This window comes from Montipora foliosa, chromosome 1, assembly GCF_036669935.1.
Source record: "Montipora foliosa isolate CH-2021 chromosome 1, ASM3666993v2, whole genome shotgun sequence".
NCBI lineage: Eukaryota > Metazoa > Cnidaria > Anthozoa > Scleractinia > Acroporidae > Montipora > Montipora foliosa.
Window position 1 is genome coordinate 41098164 of NC_090869.1, and position 17540 is coordinate 41115703.

General features: G+C 38.5%; 2 protein-coding genes across 4 annotated transcripts in view; both read right to left on the reverse strand.

The window, feature by feature from the left end:
- LOC137998610 (puratrophin-1-like) overlaps nt 1–17540 on the reverse strand; it is a 52756-nt gene that overhangs the window by 15569 nt on the left and 19647 nt on the right. For 2 of the 3 annotated variants that reach the window (XM_068844626.1, XM_068844628.1), the window contains 3 exons: nt 16702–16807; nt 15304–15408; nt 3110–3226 (listed from right to left, as the gene is read on the reverse strand). In XM_068844626.1, the coding sequence (XP_068700727.1) occupies nt 3110–3226; nt 15304–15408; nt 16702–16807 (328 nt within the window). Of the gene's footprint in view, nt 1–3109; nt 3227–15303; nt 15409–16701; nt 16808–17033; nt 17165–17540 lie in introns of those variants that run through there. The other variant, XM_068844629.1, reaches the window with a different exon arrangement.
- Nucleotides 8135–10886, reverse strand: LOC137977708 (melanocortin receptor 4-like). Its single transcript, XM_068825021.1, has one exon. It carries the CDS (start codon nt 10865–10867, stop codon nt 9806–9808), a length of 1062 nt encoding a protein of 353 aa, XP_068681122.1. The 5' UTR covers nt 10868–10886; the 3' UTR covers nt 8135–9805.

A 17540-nucleotide genomic window follows, 5' to 3' on the forward strand; every position in this document is an offset into this window, starting at 1 on the left:
AAAGCTATAGTGTTGTCCGCGAGATTAACATTCAAATTTGCCGCCAACAGAAAAACGAAAAACGGCACGCCGGTGTTTGACATAAAATCATGAAAATCCACTTATTTTAACTTCTTTTTTGATATTTGCTCCATAGATTCAGATGACACAAAAAACCAGGTGAGATAGGGCAACGTTTCGTTGAGTTTGGGCAAAAGCAGATTTCAGCCCCCCGTTTGCCGTTTGCCACAAACACGAAGCTTTTAAAGTCTCTATTGTGTAAAGGACAAAGGAAATTCTTTGTACAATAAGGCAATACTGACGACGTGTTAAGTATGATTAGCGAAGGTGCGGTATTCTTTTAATTGGCCAAAGGAATGAAACCACAGACGAGGAAACACAGATTTATCAAATTAACTAGCTTTCATGACATATTGCGGTGGTATTGCTTCCGAGTACTGAAGTCGCTTGCCATTAAAATGAACGAAAAAGGGTGGGAATTTTCGGTCAAATGAAACAGTAAACATCTTCCATAAATAACTGGTTCGGAACCAGTACGCACCATTTAATTCAGAAAAACCTCACTAAATGAAATAGAACTGTATGATCAGAGCATGATTTGTTGTTATGAACCAAGTGCTAAGAATACGGAAAAAAACAGTCTGCTGCTACTCCATTGTTTCCGACACATTTTCACTAAAAGACTGTACGTTTTGTTCAATCCAAACGACCGGTTTTCTCTCGAAAGAAAAGCGCTCGAAACCGTTTTGTGATGATGTGGTTAACTTTCAACACTAACTAACAAACAAACACAAAATAAAATTCACGCACATCATGAAAAAGTTAAGGACAGGGTAGGTTTGTAGAATTCTTCAATTTGTGCTTGAGCATGTGAAACCTAATGGGACGAAACAATATCTTTAAAGGAATATTGGTTGCAAGAATTTGCCGTTACTGACGTTAATTTTAACGCACCTACCCTTTGGGTGCTTTGTGAGACTTAACCATGCCCCAATTGTTAAAACGATGGATTATGCTATCAACTGGATAAACAGCAAACCGGTGAATAACTCAACTACTTCAAGTTACCCTGGACTGTGATTTATCCATATTGAGAAAGTCATAGATCCTCAGACCCCTTTCCAAAAATAGACCAAAACACCGTACACCGTACCTCCCCTTCCCCGAACAGCGAGTGGATTCGGTTATCGTCGCACACCATTTCATATCGGGGAAAACAAGGTATGAAAAAACTGATAACTTATCAGTGATAAGTGGAACTATTTTGCGTCATCATACAGGAAGTGTATATAGTTTAAGAAACGGCGGAATCAACGAAAACTTCACTAAAAGAAATGCTATCGTTTATCTCGATTACTCCTTAAGTGCCATCATGCCATTCCATAACTGCCAAGATACGAACGAAGTATAGCACGATTCTTGTTCCCCATTATAAAAATTAACTTTTCTGGTTTTGTTTTTCTCTTTTCTATTATGAGACCTTATGATGCCGCTCTACCTACGTTAGTATCCATTAGGATATTAGGCGAGGAGAGACCTCTCTGTCTTACCAAATAACTTATCTTAGAACAACAAATTGCCTCTGCTCGCTGGGTGTAATCAGTTAAAGCTGAGCATACCTCAGAGAAGATTATGATTTCAGATACCACGCAATGGACTGCTAAAGGATGCAGTTCTGTTTTCCTTAGGTTTAGGCTGCATTGTTTCCGTTGTACATTTTCGGTGCCCATTGTTGTCTGAGGCAATCACGAGTGAGGTTGTAACAGCTGCGTCCTGACCATATCATTTGGCCTTGGGGAAAATACATTCTACTGGGGTGGGTTGGGGGTGACTGAGAAAATAAGGGTGAAGTGGAGGACAGCCTGCGAGGAGGCTCCTAGCACAGGGCGGGGAAGCGATTGCGCGGGACAAGGGTGGAAAAGAGGAAGTAGGGGAATTAAGGGACCTTCTTTGCTGAACACATCGAAAACTACAGAGCCAAGTGTAAAACAGAGAAAAGTTGACACATGGTGAGAGACACGCACAAATTGCTGAAAAGACCGTGAAAAAAGTAGCCCAGCATGTTTTTAAACAGACCACCCTGAGGATCGAGGTTTCTAGAGGGTCATTAGCATAACATAACGGCGTTGGGAAATATTGGCTTTGGGGCAATTTCCTTAAAAAAAGGCTTAATACGAAAACTTAATACTACAGACTCAAAGAAATTCTAATGAAAATTATTTATCGCCGCCACCAACGGATTTATTCGTGGAGCGATTAATAAGTTTTTAATTAACCAACTTTCCTTTGAAATCACACGTCCTAAAAATAACTGCGACTTAAGAATGAACTGACAGCGTTCTCAACACATAAACCTTTATTTCAACAAGATTCAATATGACTAAAGCTACATTTGCATGGACGGAATATGTTGGAACGTCTGAAATCGGGAGCAAGCTCTATCATGCATACGCTGAACACCCGGCTTGCGTGAGTCTGCCCTGCTTGATTTCAAAACGGGAGTTAATTCTCTTGTTTAACTTTTATTAACCACTTCACTTTTCCTTGAGCATGGGATTGCATTCAGTAATTGGCGTTGTTTCCTTGATATTGGATTGCAATAATAATTTGCTAACGTTGCCGACTTGTCCAAGTTCAATATTTTTCTATTTTTTAACGGGATTTCACAAAATGATTTAAACAGAACATCTTCGTAACATTGAGGATCGATTGGCAAACCCCAAATTGTCTCACTGTGAATAGCTTGACTTTGGATCAACAACATTATAAATAAGACAGTTATCATGAAAACTAAATTAGTGGATTTCCGGCTGAAGCAATGAGTTACATTGTTATCCTTGAAACTTAAATGACTCTTCCACTACTAGAAACAAAATCGTCAATCTTGCATAACACTGTTCTTTTTTCAACAATGAATCTACAGCCGGCATGAAATACCAACGTGTCACAACTGGGAAGATGCCGAATTGCACTTTCTCGGGTCGTTTGTCGATATTCTCGAAACTTATATTCAAACAAATTTCGTACTTGGCCTGAGTAATTTGTTACCTTGCTTCAGTTAAAATGAATGGGGTTAATAAGAACTAAGGAGTATTAACAAATTACTTACGATTCTAAACCTGATCCATTCGTCGTGATCGTAATGAAAGACTCCGCCAAATTCGGGGGTAAGCTGGCTCCGGTCGATGTAGGACTTGAGTTCATCCACTGTGGTTACGAGTTTAAACTGAAAGGCAATACAACTGCTGTGAATACAATCCACAAGTCCCCATGTAAATATAGTCCAGTCGCACTAAGTGATATGAAAAAATGAAGTAAAAAAATTGCACTCAAAGTCACAATGACTTGGACACAATGAAGTGTCCACGAGACAACTCGCGCAAATAACAAAAGAACTGAATGCAAGGTGTAAGCCTCAAGCTTTATTTTAGGGTTCTATTCTTTTTCCTCTTAAATTCTCTATTGTACAGTTGATCGCCTCTGTACATAGCGGGAGGCAGCTGCCAACAAAAATCGATTTCGCCAGAACTACACGTCTTTCTTTCCTGCTCTTTTTTATTGCATTCAAAGAAATTCCTTGCACCCTGGCGCCCGTGAAGATCTGAATCCTTTGGTCAAATACAGTGAAATTCAATTTCAAAAGAAAAACTGAATATCCACGAACAAACTATTTGGTTCAATTGACATGGATGATGTGTATTTGACCAAAACACAGTTAAATCAGTCAACTAACAGCGATAATAAGCAATGATGAACAATAGATTTTATTCCTGCACTGAGGTGTCTCTGGCTAACAACACATACCATAAACGCCATTCTGCAACATTAGGTTTAAGGAATGGATCGATATTAACAATAAAGTCTAAAATACTTCAATCCTTTTAATGCTTTGGTTTGGTAGGTGTACTATAACACACACAATAAACATTAAAACAGCAAGGTTCTTACGTAAAGTGATCGGTAATTGAGAAATATTGTTCGAGTTCGACATCTTCTGTTTCAAAATGAATCAAGCACTTGACTTAACAAGAGGTCAAATTGAATGGAAATGCAAAATGACTTGGGCAATTGAAGCTTTTTCAATTGATATTTAGTGCAGAAATGCGTTATTTAAAAATGCTGCGTTAGATCAATAACTAAAATACAAAAAGTAGATGTAAAAATGCTATGTACCTCTTACAAGATAACAAATATGCAACTGGGCCCGGTTCCTCGAAAGCCGATTAACGCTAATCTAAGATTAAAAATTAACCAAGCAGTTTATTTCTCTACTCCCAAATGCTGTTCAACGCAGATTTTTGGCAGAACTTTACATGAGAAGACGTCAGTCTTAAAAAACAAAAATAAGCAAAAGAAACTTTCACCAAAACGTTGAAAACGTGAAACAAAAGTTTACGCTAATCCTGGATTAAGTTAATCGGCTTTCGAGGAACCGGGCCCTGATCGATATCGGTGAAAAGACATTAAGGGCCCACTGACGTATTTTTTGGGGTCCGTTGCTAAGGATGTAATGGTTAAGTAATTTGAGAGAATTTGGCATTATTTTGGTCAGTTTCCAACTTTTGTAAGCCAATGACCCTAAAGATGACGTCATCATACCACGCCCATGGTCACGTGACCAATAAAAGAAAACTCTAAAATTGTCTCCGTGCTACGCAATTTGAGTATTTAATCGATGGTTTGATAATCTGTATTCGTTTTTGCATCCAGCCAAGCATGGCTTTCTTTTTATTTTGAAAAATGTTCTTTTTAAAGACATAAACGATACTGAAACACCCATAACTTTTTCAAAAAAGATGATTTTAAAAAATAAATGCTTAGCTATATTCTGTATATGGGGGTGAAACGTGCCATGTAAAAAAAAATTAATTCAATTTAAAACCGCCGGAAATTTAGCTTTTTTCTCAAACCGGAAGTCAGTTCGTTTACGCATGCGCAGTTGATCTGAGAACGAGCGCGGTGAAGGGCGAGGAAAATCCTTCGATGGAAACAACAGTTTGTGCGGTGACTTTTGCTTGTGCACGGGTTTTCTTGTCAGCTCATGATATGATGACGTCAGTTACCGGAAGTAACATTTCACTTCGTTAGCAACGGCGAAAAATCCGTCTGTGGGCCCTTAAGGCCGAGAATTTATGTTGCTGGTCCAGGGTCGAAGTAACCACCAAGCAGACCTTTTATTTCCAGACTTTCACCGGACATTGTACCAACCCCACTCCCCCCACTCCATCCCTTCCCACCCCCCAACAAAAGAAAAAGAAAAGGAGTACCTAGCCAAAATTCAGGGTCGGAATTCCTAGGATACTATCAAATAAAACAGTTCAACTTTAGAAACTTTAGTTAGTTGTCTAGTCACACACACTCTCTCTCTCACACACTCTCTCTCTCACACACATCTGGCCAGCCCCTCATGGTCCTTTGTCACACCAAAATTCTAAGGGGGTATTTACGCCAAAAGACCGGGAAGAACTCAGACCGGTATGAACTTGTACCGGTATCAACTTTTTGCAGCCGTTTACATGAAACCGGGACGAAATGCTTGGTGCCTGGTTTCGGCACGGAATGGTATTTTTTTGTGTAATAAATGTATCGCTGACCCAAAAGCATACGGGCTTCAAATTTCTGAACCCGGTCAGAGACTGATTTGTTGTCATTTACATGAGACAGATATGAGCAGCGAAAAAAGGAAAATGAAGGCTTTTGTCATGAAATTTACAAGTTCACATTGCGATTATCACGTGCATGGCACGTGCGGAACAATCCAATCAGGACTTGCAATTTTTTCCTTCAAAAATTTATCTATGCCTTTCAAAATCTCAATAAATTATTTCCGAGTTAATTTTAATCTCTCCCAGGGTTGTCTCCCATGCACGTGTCATTTATAATTATAAAGTGCATTTTCGATAATTGTTATATAATCAAAGGCGCTTCACAATATCGAGCAGCGAGATTCAAGTTAAATAGTAATATCCTTAAATAATATCTCTAAAAACCCCAACTGGTAAGAGAAAACTACTTCGCGATTTGCAAAAACGTGTTGAAGTCAAGGTGATACTCAGAGAGGGACATGAACCCGGTCGGGACTGACCCGTAGCTCCGTATCCATTTATGGGATTACCGAACGAAAAGCCCTTGATAATACAAAATATAAGTTTTGAGCTAAATTCTTTCGTGGACTTTGACATTTAACACTTGTTTTTATTTATTGATAATGTATATCCTTTTTTTGCTGCAGCGGACAAAACAGCGTATCATTTGATTTTCCAGCGTTCCACAGAGTCCAACCTATGAACTTTGAGAAGATGTAGCACTTAGCCGCAGGAGGTCCCTGGACCTAGCTTCTAAAATCCTTCAGCCCCGACAAGTCTGCTATTGCTATGTGGTGGAGTAAGTATTATAATAAGAAGATCATAGGTCAATGATTTCGTTTTCCTACGGGTTTGATATTCATGCACCATCTTTCAAATACGATAAGTTCTTATCTGTGAGAAAAATTTTGAAGGTTTGAGATGAACGAAAGTACTATAGTGGTAGCTTATCTTAATATTGGGATACGTCATGACGGCGAGAGAATATAAAGGTGTCCTTCACCCTTTCCAGACCGAAAAAAGATCATTTTAACAGGGGAAGTTATGCTGGTGTCGCCGACTTAAACCAACCTTTTATAGTTATTAATAATTAATTGGTGAGGTCGGGTTTAACATAAAGAACTACGCATATTGAGAAAAATGTTGAAAAAAACTACAACAAAAACTTGCTCAAGGCTGTGCTCTAACGGCGCCCGGTCGCCTGAGGCGACTAACATTTGGCTTCGGGCGAGTGAGAAAAATTACCTGGTTGCCCGGCCGGGCACTATGGCTTATTGTATTTCTAGCAGATAAGGCGGCTAAAAATTTTAATATGCTCAACCCAACTAACCAGTAAGAATGTTTACCCAAACGTCTTTACATAAAACTGCCGCAATCTTTACTTTTTCACTTTTAAACCTGAAAAGCATCAATGGCATTGCCGCTTTTCTTGTCTTTGTCAAGTATGGCGTGAAAAATTTAGCGGGTTGCGGGTTTTTCTTGCACTAGCGAGTTCGACGATCACCAGAGCAGTAGCAGCATTGTTTTGTTGAGGGAGAGATGGATGAAGATCTTGCTGCGTTGTTGATCTCAGATAATTAATTAAAGATTTAATTAATTAATTCGGGCGACCAACTTGGAGGGCAGGGCACCCCAGCTGAAATGCTTGGGAGCCCTTCCGGCTCCCCAAAATTTTCCTTAGAGCACAGCCTTCGTGCTATATAACAACCTTTTACAACACGTCTAATCGGCTGAAATCCTGCGATTAGTTGAAAATATTCCATGGACAAAGCTGTGAAATTGATGTTGTGTCATTTACCTTTATGGGGGAATTTCTGCGAACACAATAATTTTAATCACATTTTTTCTCATTACCAAACGAAGTTGGGAATCTTTGCTACTGACCCACGTAAAGCCTTAACGGCTTTGATAACCAGCGAAATATTAGCTACCAAAAACTGACAGATTACTGTGTGACAAGAGTGCCAATGAGACCATAAACCCTTCAAAAAGTTTCAAATTCTGAAACCAATTTGCGCAAAGCGACGAGCTAATGCTAATGACGCAAGATTTGCAAAACAAAACAAAAAAAATTTCCCTTTCGGGCATATAACAGACAACCGGGCAAGTGCCTTTTACTGCAAATAGCATTCGAAGTGATACAATTCAAATTCAGCGTGATTGTTCTTGAAAAAGTCACTGCTTTGAAGTTGTCTCGTTATATTATTCAAGCCACACACGATCCTGTGGTGCTTCATTTCGTTGAAACTAGAAGAGTTCAGAAACAAAAACACGATACCTTCTTCTCTCAAAAGTAAAACTGAATCAGTTTCGTTTTCCACGGCTTTCATAGTACATGTCAACAATGATGGTCGTAAACTACATGATCATTGAAAGAATAAGAGGGGGAAAAATGAAAAATAAAGCTATGACAAGGTTTCTTTCCATACCCATAAGACAATGAGATGAGGAAAATTCTCAAATGAGATTTTCGGTGGTGGTGAGAACACGTCATAAATCACACATGGTTTCACCAACTGAATCACTATGAAATAAGCCTAATATAGGGCATAGGTTGTGACGCCGTTTTATTTATTATATATAATTTCAAAGTAACGTTAATAATTAAAAAATGGAAAAAAAGAACAAAAAACAATAACAAACATAAGATTTCTTAATGACAACACCGTCGGTCTCGAGGGGGTTGTGGTTGCTCAAAGGTCCCTAATAGCAAATACAAACCAGCAAACTGGAAAACATAAACAACTCATAATCAAAACGCTGAGTATTTTATAACTGAAATGAGACAACCAACCAACCAATCAATCTCACGTTTATAGCTTTAGGATGAGGACGTTTCATAAAAATTTTAAATTCTAGAGATACGCGGTATGCATATGGGAAGGTACTGAGGGCCAGTTATTTAAAGTCTAACGTAGGCCGCGGCTTAAGACAATCAGTGGACCTCAAAATCTTTTTATAAGCGGTATATATTTAAGTAGATAAATTGCTGTCTAGTCTGGAATGCAAACCTTCTTGTTACCATCAGCAGCGGACAATATTTAGATATGATTGTTGGCAATATTGAAAATGGCTTAGAACGCGGTTTTGTTAAACATTGTCTAATTTATGTTTTAATAATCGACCCTAAGTGTTTGCAACATTCAGCAACGGAAAGAGGTGTTTCAACTTACAAAAAGCACCTATTTCTTATTTACATTACGAAGTGGATTGTTTCTTGGCATCACAAAAGACGTAAAGCCGAGGAAAAGCTCTAATATCTTTGTTCTTGCATTTGATCTCATACAAAAGTTTGTTGTAGATAAACGTTTGATCGCTCACATTTAATGCTTGCACGCACAAGCTGTGAGGAAAACAACTAATATCAAACGGAATTCTAAATCTAAATCACGTTTTCTCGTGTGATGTGGGCAGTTATGAGCTGAAAGAAACTATAGATCGTTTTCACGTGACGTCATCATTTTCTAAAATCCAAAACTAAAGAGCCACGAAAGTTTTTATCCTCATCAGGCATAAGAGGCGGTAAATTTGTATCCATTTGCAATTTTAAAGCTCAATAGCGTGCTTCGTTTGGAAACCAGAGCATTTTGAATTTCTGAGTTATAGCGGTGCGTGACACGAGGCGACGATCGAGTTTATTGAGAAATATATATTTATCTCATGGTTTTGAGCCTTTTTAGAATTTAAAGCATTAGGAAAAGTGCTTAGGTAAATAGCTGTCTGTTCAGTACAGATGATCACTCGCCTAGATAGCCAAAGTAAGTAACAGATGTTGACATTATTTTCCGGCCGCCATATTGGTGCACCACAGATGTGCACCAACATGGCGTTTTCATACTGGGCTCTGTAAATTTCTGCGAAACATTTCGACGAATATCTGAAGTTTGGGGAAACGCACGGGCCTAAAACTTGGAGAAGTGTCGTCTTCATTTATCTTCTACAACATCACGAATTCTTGACTTTTTCCACTGGATGGTTTTCGATTTATTTTTTTATTGCGTGACAGTGAAAACGATCTATTAGATTACGTCAAGCCTTCATTTTCACTAGACAACTATACGCCAAAGCTAAATAAATTAATTCATCTTAGTTAAGCCATTTGTATCTTTCTTCGCTCCTTTTTCTTGTTTTGCCGTCTACACTTTCTGAGCCTTCTTCAATCCGTTAATAGATTAAAATAAAGCTCTTCGTACGCGCTCATAAACTCAAGTACAATACAGTCAGCCGGGTAAGTTGCTGAGTCTGCGAATATTTTTCAAAGTTACCGCTTCGCACTTCACATTCAGCATGAGCAAGCCGCCTGATTGTTCCACACGACCACCAGGCATTGGTCTTGATGAAAAATCCGTCAAGTTGATAAAATTCGCTGTTGCCTCGTTATTTTTCCTTAAACTGAAGCCACACACGATTCTGCAGGTCTTCTTCAATTCGCTGATGCGAAATGTCGCCAAGAAAGGATTAGCCACTGAGTTCACAAACAGAAACACAATACAAGATTCTTTCAAAGCTAAAAACCAGTTTTTCTTTCCACAGCTTTCACAGTAAATGTCAACTAAGATGACAGCAAAGTAAGGGATCAATGAAAGAATAAGAACGAGCAAAATAAAAAATGAAGTTACGGCGAGCTTTCTTTCCATTTTTGCCTTTCTTTCTCGTCGTATGTCGTTCAGCGTAGTGTTGCTTGGCATGGCCTTTTGTTTCTCCGAAAAAATTCGCGATTGCTTCTTCACGGAAAAGAAAATTCCGAGATAAGCGACTGCAGTGGTGGAAAGAGAAAATGTCGTGTGCAAATGCAAGTCAATTGTGCGATAAACCTTGACCGAAATGCTAGATAATTGGAGTAAGGCAAAGATCAATGAAAAAGTTACGATGCAGGTATTGATAATAATAGTTGTTTTTGGCTTTAGCTTCCTTCGATAGGTATGAGGAAATAGAACTGCTATGAAGCGATCGACGGACATTGAGGTCACTAGCAAGATAGAGCTGTTGATTCCGAAGTAATCCAATATTGTAACAATGTCTCCTTCTCTGGGAATGCTCTGATAACCAAAGAAGCACAGGAATCGCGTCAGGGCTTCTCCAGAGCAGACTACAAGCCCAACGAAAAAATCTATTGCGCATAGGAAGGCCAGAAACACGGAAAAAGATCTCCTGAAACACCGCAAAGGGTTTTTGTACAGCACCATTAGGATGAAACCATTTGGAAGCGTAACAAGAAAAAACAAAAAGAAGAAAGGTATTCCACTTCCCAGGCAAAGCTGTTTTTCAAAATGAAGTTCCATAACGATGAGCCAAAATGAAATGGATATCAGTTATTAAAATGCGAGACTTTTACTTAATTGCTATGACACCTGTTTTATGTAGGTGGTTTTCACGTGACGTTATCGCTGCCACGTTTGTGGAAGAAAAGAAATGATTTCCCATTAGCTTCTTTCATGTGTTATACAGCTGATGCTACCCTGTCCCAATTTGTTAAAATAGTCCAAAAAAGTAAGGGTTTTTTTTTTACTATTTTAACAAATTGACGCCGGAAGCATCACCTCTACACTACTCGAACACGACACTTCAAGAGATTGCTTGCAAACCATCCACATGACAAGCCAGTATTGATATTCTTTCTCATTTTATGATTCAGACATTTCTTTTTGTTATTTAACAACAAGTGTTGGCAGAACTTGATTAACAGGCAGCAATGGAAGAGACTGGGGAATTTCCTCTAACGACGCCTAATTTTTATGTTGAAGTTTAATTTATAACTATTTACATGGTAAGTTCACAGATACTAGTATATTAAAATAATAACAGATTCACTTCATTAGTTAATTAAATAACATAAAAACAGAGCTAATACTAAACTGAATGTGTGTGGTGACTAAAGTAGCAATTGCTTTCGAGTTGGCAACCATTCCCCAAACTCGGTATTACTACTTTCAGATGAGATATTGCTGGCTAATCAAGCTGATAAGAGACTGAAACAGAAACTTAATGTATGTGTATGTTTCATTTTCCTAAGGAGAAAACTTGAAAAAACACTCTGTTGATACGATTTCGAATGGCAGATTATCCACAGAAACTCATACTGTAGTGTTATAGCAACAATGCCGAAAATTCTAATGTCAACCGCGTTTGGACCTTACGTGATTAATTTCGCAATTTTGCAAGGGGAAGTGACAAAAAGACATTGCCAACGTCATTTTATTTTTTAAATATCTACAACATTTCTACTGATATTTGTAACCACAATGTTCCGCAAAGCCAATGTTCCTACCAGTAAACATCAAAGACAAATAATGTTTTTGGTGGTTGAACTTGAACGTTACAAGAAGACCACAAGTACCTAAGAGATTCCAGGGTATTTGGTCCACGTCAGTGATTCAGAGGAAGATGGTACTGCGTTTCTCGACTTGATTAATTTATGCAAAATCTTTGCAAATTATCTTTATTGACCACATGCAAGACAGGATGCAAAGTGGAGCACGTCCGCAGCGATTTATTATTTATGTCGATGCATACGCTGTTCTTGTTTTTGTCCATCGCATAAACTTAACATGTTTTTCTTGTTGTTCAAACCTTATTACTATGGTATTTAATTTCGCGTGAGTTACCTTCGCGTGGAATTTATTGGAATTTCTTTTTTTGTTTTTTTTTTTTTTCACAATTGTGTGAATAAAGCACCTGCCCATAAAAAGGGACACACCACAGAGTCGCATGGTGAACAAAGGAACTATTCAATTGTAAGCTCGATATTCATTGGAAAGAGAATGAGACAAAACATGAACATTGAAATAATAATAATAATCCTACTTGGTTGACGGCGGGTTCATAACAAACCAGATTAAATGAATACAAAACATCAAGGGATTTGTCAATACACTCGACTTCCCTAAAAAAAACCACAACTAGGCCAATGCTTTCTCAAACAACCAAAAGAGCTTAAATGGATCTATTGCTATAAAAGGCTAGTTTGGAGGGTAAACCTGAAACGGTATTGCTTCCCTTGTTAAGAGTATCATTTTCGGATGCAACCTTGTTGAGAGCTAACACCTCCGACTTTTTTCTCAAACTGTCAAAAGCCTGATTTTGTTGAAGTGCGAGTCAATCTGTAATTTTCACGATTTGTTGAACTTGGTAAGAAAGAAAAGCGATAAAAGACGACGTTTCGAAGTCAACTTCACTTCATTTTCACTTTCGTAAACGAATTGAAATGAGAAATGTCAGGAGAAACTGGAGTGTCAATTTCTGAGATGCTGTTCATCCGCGACAAGAAATCCATCAGACTCTATTCGCGCAAAACTGTTCACGCAAAACACATAACCCCGCATTTAGTGATTCTTTGGCTGATGTACAACACAAACGTAGACCGTTATTTGGACCCCTGAAAATGAAGTCAAGATGACTTCGAAACGTCATCTTTTGTCACTAATCTTTGCTACCAAATGCTTTTCAAAATGTTGTTGTTTAGCTTGTCAGATTATGTCGTTAGGATAAAATGAATTCTAGCCTCAGTGAAAGAATGAAATAATGAGCATTCAACATTTCGATTACTTGCGCCGATGCACCACCAAATAGGAAGCACAAAAACTGCTACAAAGAACTGCTTTTATCGTAGAATAATTGAATGTCTATCATCAAGGCTTCTTGTTTGGTTTTCACTCTGTCACTCAGATTAAGCTCCTTTGTTTGGCTGAATACCTTTGATCGGTTAAAATTATCCGCGCTGGGAAGTTATGATACTTAGATCTTTATTCTTGTTTCTTCTATGACTACATGTAACGATATTAAGAATGTCACGACAAAAGCGGACTTTTTTTAAATTGAAGCGAATAGTTGAAGCGGCCTATCAGTCTAGGAACAAGTACAGTTCCTCTAGGGTCCATGCAACGGGCTTTTACATATCGTAATACAGTTACTGGAGACGCTTCACACTTCTATTGAAAGTGTGCTTGTGCGTGAAAAGTCTTTGCCTTGGCAGCCGCAGAGGCTGAGGCTCTGTTCACGGCAGCGCGTGTTACGTGCGAAATCAACACGTGTTCGGTGAAATTCGTTTGTGACCTTTGAATTTGAAAATTAGGTCAGTTTAACATTCGGTTTGAAACAAATAAACAAAAGAGACTTAAAATCACGGAATTAAGACTGAGGAGTCGGACTTTTATCAGCTGCAGACCATAATTATCTATCATGCACTTTAATAAACTCTCCGGCGCTGTCCGATGCCGTTTGTTGGTTTTCAACCCACTTTATTTTACAGTGAGTGTCGGATAGCCCTTTCGCTAAAATTTCAACTATGATCCCATTTTAAACTGTGACCAGTTGATGTAACATGGTAACCCACTTTAATAGACCTTATTCACGATGGCCGCCATGTTGGATTTGCTATTATCATATAAATTAGCTACACACTTCTGAGGGAGCAAGCAACACAAGTTCGAGAGGTTTTAACGGACATCTTAGCCACACAGACGATTTTTTTCACGTTCATTGACTGTTTTTCACTTAAGTAGTAAAATAGAATGATTACACAAGTTACTTCGATTTTTTTTTAGTGAAAAATGAGGGGATAACAAAGTAGAAAGTCAAATGTCAAAGGCAATCAAAGATATAAAATTATCATAAATGGGACTTAATTCTAAATTCTAAAATGTACTTTTAGAAATGTTATTTCAATATTTAGACGAGCCGATTTTCCGCAATTTGCCTTTTTTTCCAATGTTTGCCCCCACGGCATAACACATGGCTAATTTGCATGACAACTTGAAAACCAACATGGCGGCTATCGTGAATAAGGCCTATTCAGAAATGCACGTTACTACATGTACGCCCAGGTTTAATATCCAACACGTGTCCCTTTTAAGTCCCTTTTAAGTCTCGTTGTGCAGCTCATTCTCGTTCCCAGGACCTTTCCCTTCACTTTAGGGAAGGGAAAGGTCCTGGGAACGAGCTTTGTGTGCATGTTATTCCGCGCATTTCGTTCCACGCAGCGTTTAGCAAAGGTTACAAGTTCTATTGGCCATTTAGTTCAAAAAGGAGAAGCACACCAACGCCATCAATGTCTGCATTTGCAGTTGAACACTGCCTAAATATCATCAGAAATCACTATGATAAATGGTGCCACAATTCGACTAAAAAATTGCTTAACTCTGCGGCATTATTACTTCTTCGCTAACATCGCGATCCAAAATTCGCAGTGTCAGTCCACAAACGGCACTCAGCATTTTTTGCCCCTCGCTTGCTTTTGAATTGCAAACACTACGATAGAAATAACGCCGTTACATTGACAAGGACGCGATTACTCAATGGCCAAAACTCCTTCAGCTGCTTTTCAAATGAGATAGAATCTAGGGACCCTCCTCACCCCATTTGTAGATTCTTACTCCAGGGTAAATGGTTGCAAATTAAAATGCCCAAATCTATTTCAAATGGAGTCGGAAACAATAAATTTGACGCCTTCAATTTGAGCCTACGATACGCATTTCCGCCAGCCAAAAACGACCGGGTTCCATTGGTTCTTGCTGTTACATTTGAGGTTCAAGAGGTTTTACTTGTAAAAAAACTAAAAAGGATATCATTCGTAATCTATTCACAATCTGAACAAAACGTTTCAAGGAAAATCGACATGATCGCACAACAACAAAGATCTTGTTTACTCCAATCTAAAGGCTAACTGTTCCAAATCCTTCAAACCTGAAACTTCGGATTACCTCATTCTGTAATGACTAACCTCAAAGTTAAGTTGTTCTTTGACTCGAGATCCACTAAATAAGACCAACGGTGAATCCTTCTTTGTTAACATGTACACCATGTGAACACCTCCAGGGGTACTCTCCTAAACAAAATCAAACCAAAAGGACCATAAGACGCGCCTCCAATCGAAACGGAGTCACGATCAATCATTGCAAATTGGTGATGAACAACTTGACAACCCTGAGAAGGAGATCTTTCTGGTTTAACACCCGTAATCAAGGGGAATTTCCAGCTGGGTGAAAAAGAGTCCATAGGAAACAATAAACACACAACAATAACGTTGTTTTACTACCTTTCTTAGACTGTGATGCATGAGGAGTGCAACTTTGTTGACAGTGAAAATATCACACACGGCTTTGCCGCGAGAAACTGAATCGGGAGTGACTTCGCAAAAAACTGAGCGATTCGTTTGAGTGGTCAAATAGCTATAGTGGTGGTAAGGGCACCAAAAACACTGAGATACCCAAATTCCCATATTACAAAACTAAAACACTTTTTCGATGCATAAAAAGAGGCAGGTCTCTCTTGAAAAGACGACGAAAACTACAACAGCGCGAGCAACACGAAAACAAACACACACCACTGAAAACAAAGCGCCAAGGGGGTCTTGTAACACTCTACGATGATACACTTACTGATTTTCTTGCTTTGAATTTAAATAGCTTACGCCAAAAATAAGTTAAAATACGACTCAACGCTTGTCATATCTATTGAATCAGGCGGGACGTGGCAATATCAGTATTGTACTACACTTCTTCGGTAATGTTTTTATGCTAAAGAGTTTGAAAGAATAGATTTAATTGATGAGCATTAAGTGAGATCACAGTACTAAATACTGCACCATTAAAATAGCAAGTAGAGACTGCTTAAATCAAAAGTCACGCTATTTGTTTGGATGCTTAGGATAAATTAGACGATCTGCCATTTGTGAAAGAATGGCTAAGGGTTAATGACTCAGGGTCATGAAGGTGAAGAAACCTGAGCATTCATTTGCAAAGGACCCGCAGGAAAAAAATTGCTGGGATTTAAGAAACAACACGGTTTTTGGCAACGACAATGGGAACAAAATCAAAGTAAACTAAACAGCATAAATTCGAGCCATTAAGTCAACTGCAAGGTATTTCAAATGTACGCCTTAATGTCGAACGATATAAAAATAGCGATGTATACAATAATTTTTTTCAGTTAGCTGATAGCGTAACCGAAGAGTTCATCGCCAAAGAATGAAACTTATTGTTTACTTTGTTCCTTTCCTTTTTTGCTTCAACTGACTTGAACGCTTAAGCACCGGTCAGCAATGCAGTGTGTACAAGTATGTCAAAATAACGTGTCCCATTTACCCCTACTTCGGAAAATGGTTTCTAATTATACGAACCTGAAAGCCAACCATTGCCTCCACAATTTCACCTAAGTGTTTTCGCTTTGTCGTTGGTTTTCGTGCGTCAATGATAACAGAAAATCCAAGACTTGCGCTCTCTTTCCTGCACAAAAGAACAACAAACCGTAATTCACTCATCCGCCGGATTTGCATGCGACATGATAGCCTAATTTTACTTTTCTCACAGGTTTTGTGTTGTCAAATGGCAAACTCATGATCTCGTAATTCAAAACAACTGTCCTGCCGATGAAGTCTACGATTAAACAAACTACGTTTACATTTAACAGACAAAACGTGACATCGTGGGAAACACTAGATGTTTCACTTACAAAAACATCACTGAACAAACATAGAAGATATGGAATAGATTCCTACAGAAAGTCTTTCAAGGAATGGTTCATTATCCACCGATACTTTTATGTTAAGAATACTGCTCTTTATCTCAAGATACACACTCACTTATCAGTGATACATAAAACGGACAATAATACATTTAAGTCCACAATAAGCCATGACGCGGCTAAAGTCACCTCCAACCGGAAATGAATCTGTTACTGTTAGTTCGAAATCATGCGGGTCGGGAGTTTTGGACTGACATTTTTCGTTCTCTTTTCGTCTTCTTTAATAGGTAATAATACAATTTTTAAGAAATAAGTTATTTCGTTTTCTGTTAACGTCGATCTAAAAGCACTCTTTAATTCCTTCGACAATTGGGTAGATTAGAGAAGGTATGGAGCCAGACTGACCTGGCAGTGAGAGCTTGGAATACATGTATGAGTATCCTTTTCTCGTTGATAAGAGCGAGTGAACATTTAACTTCAGCAAAGACCTAACAT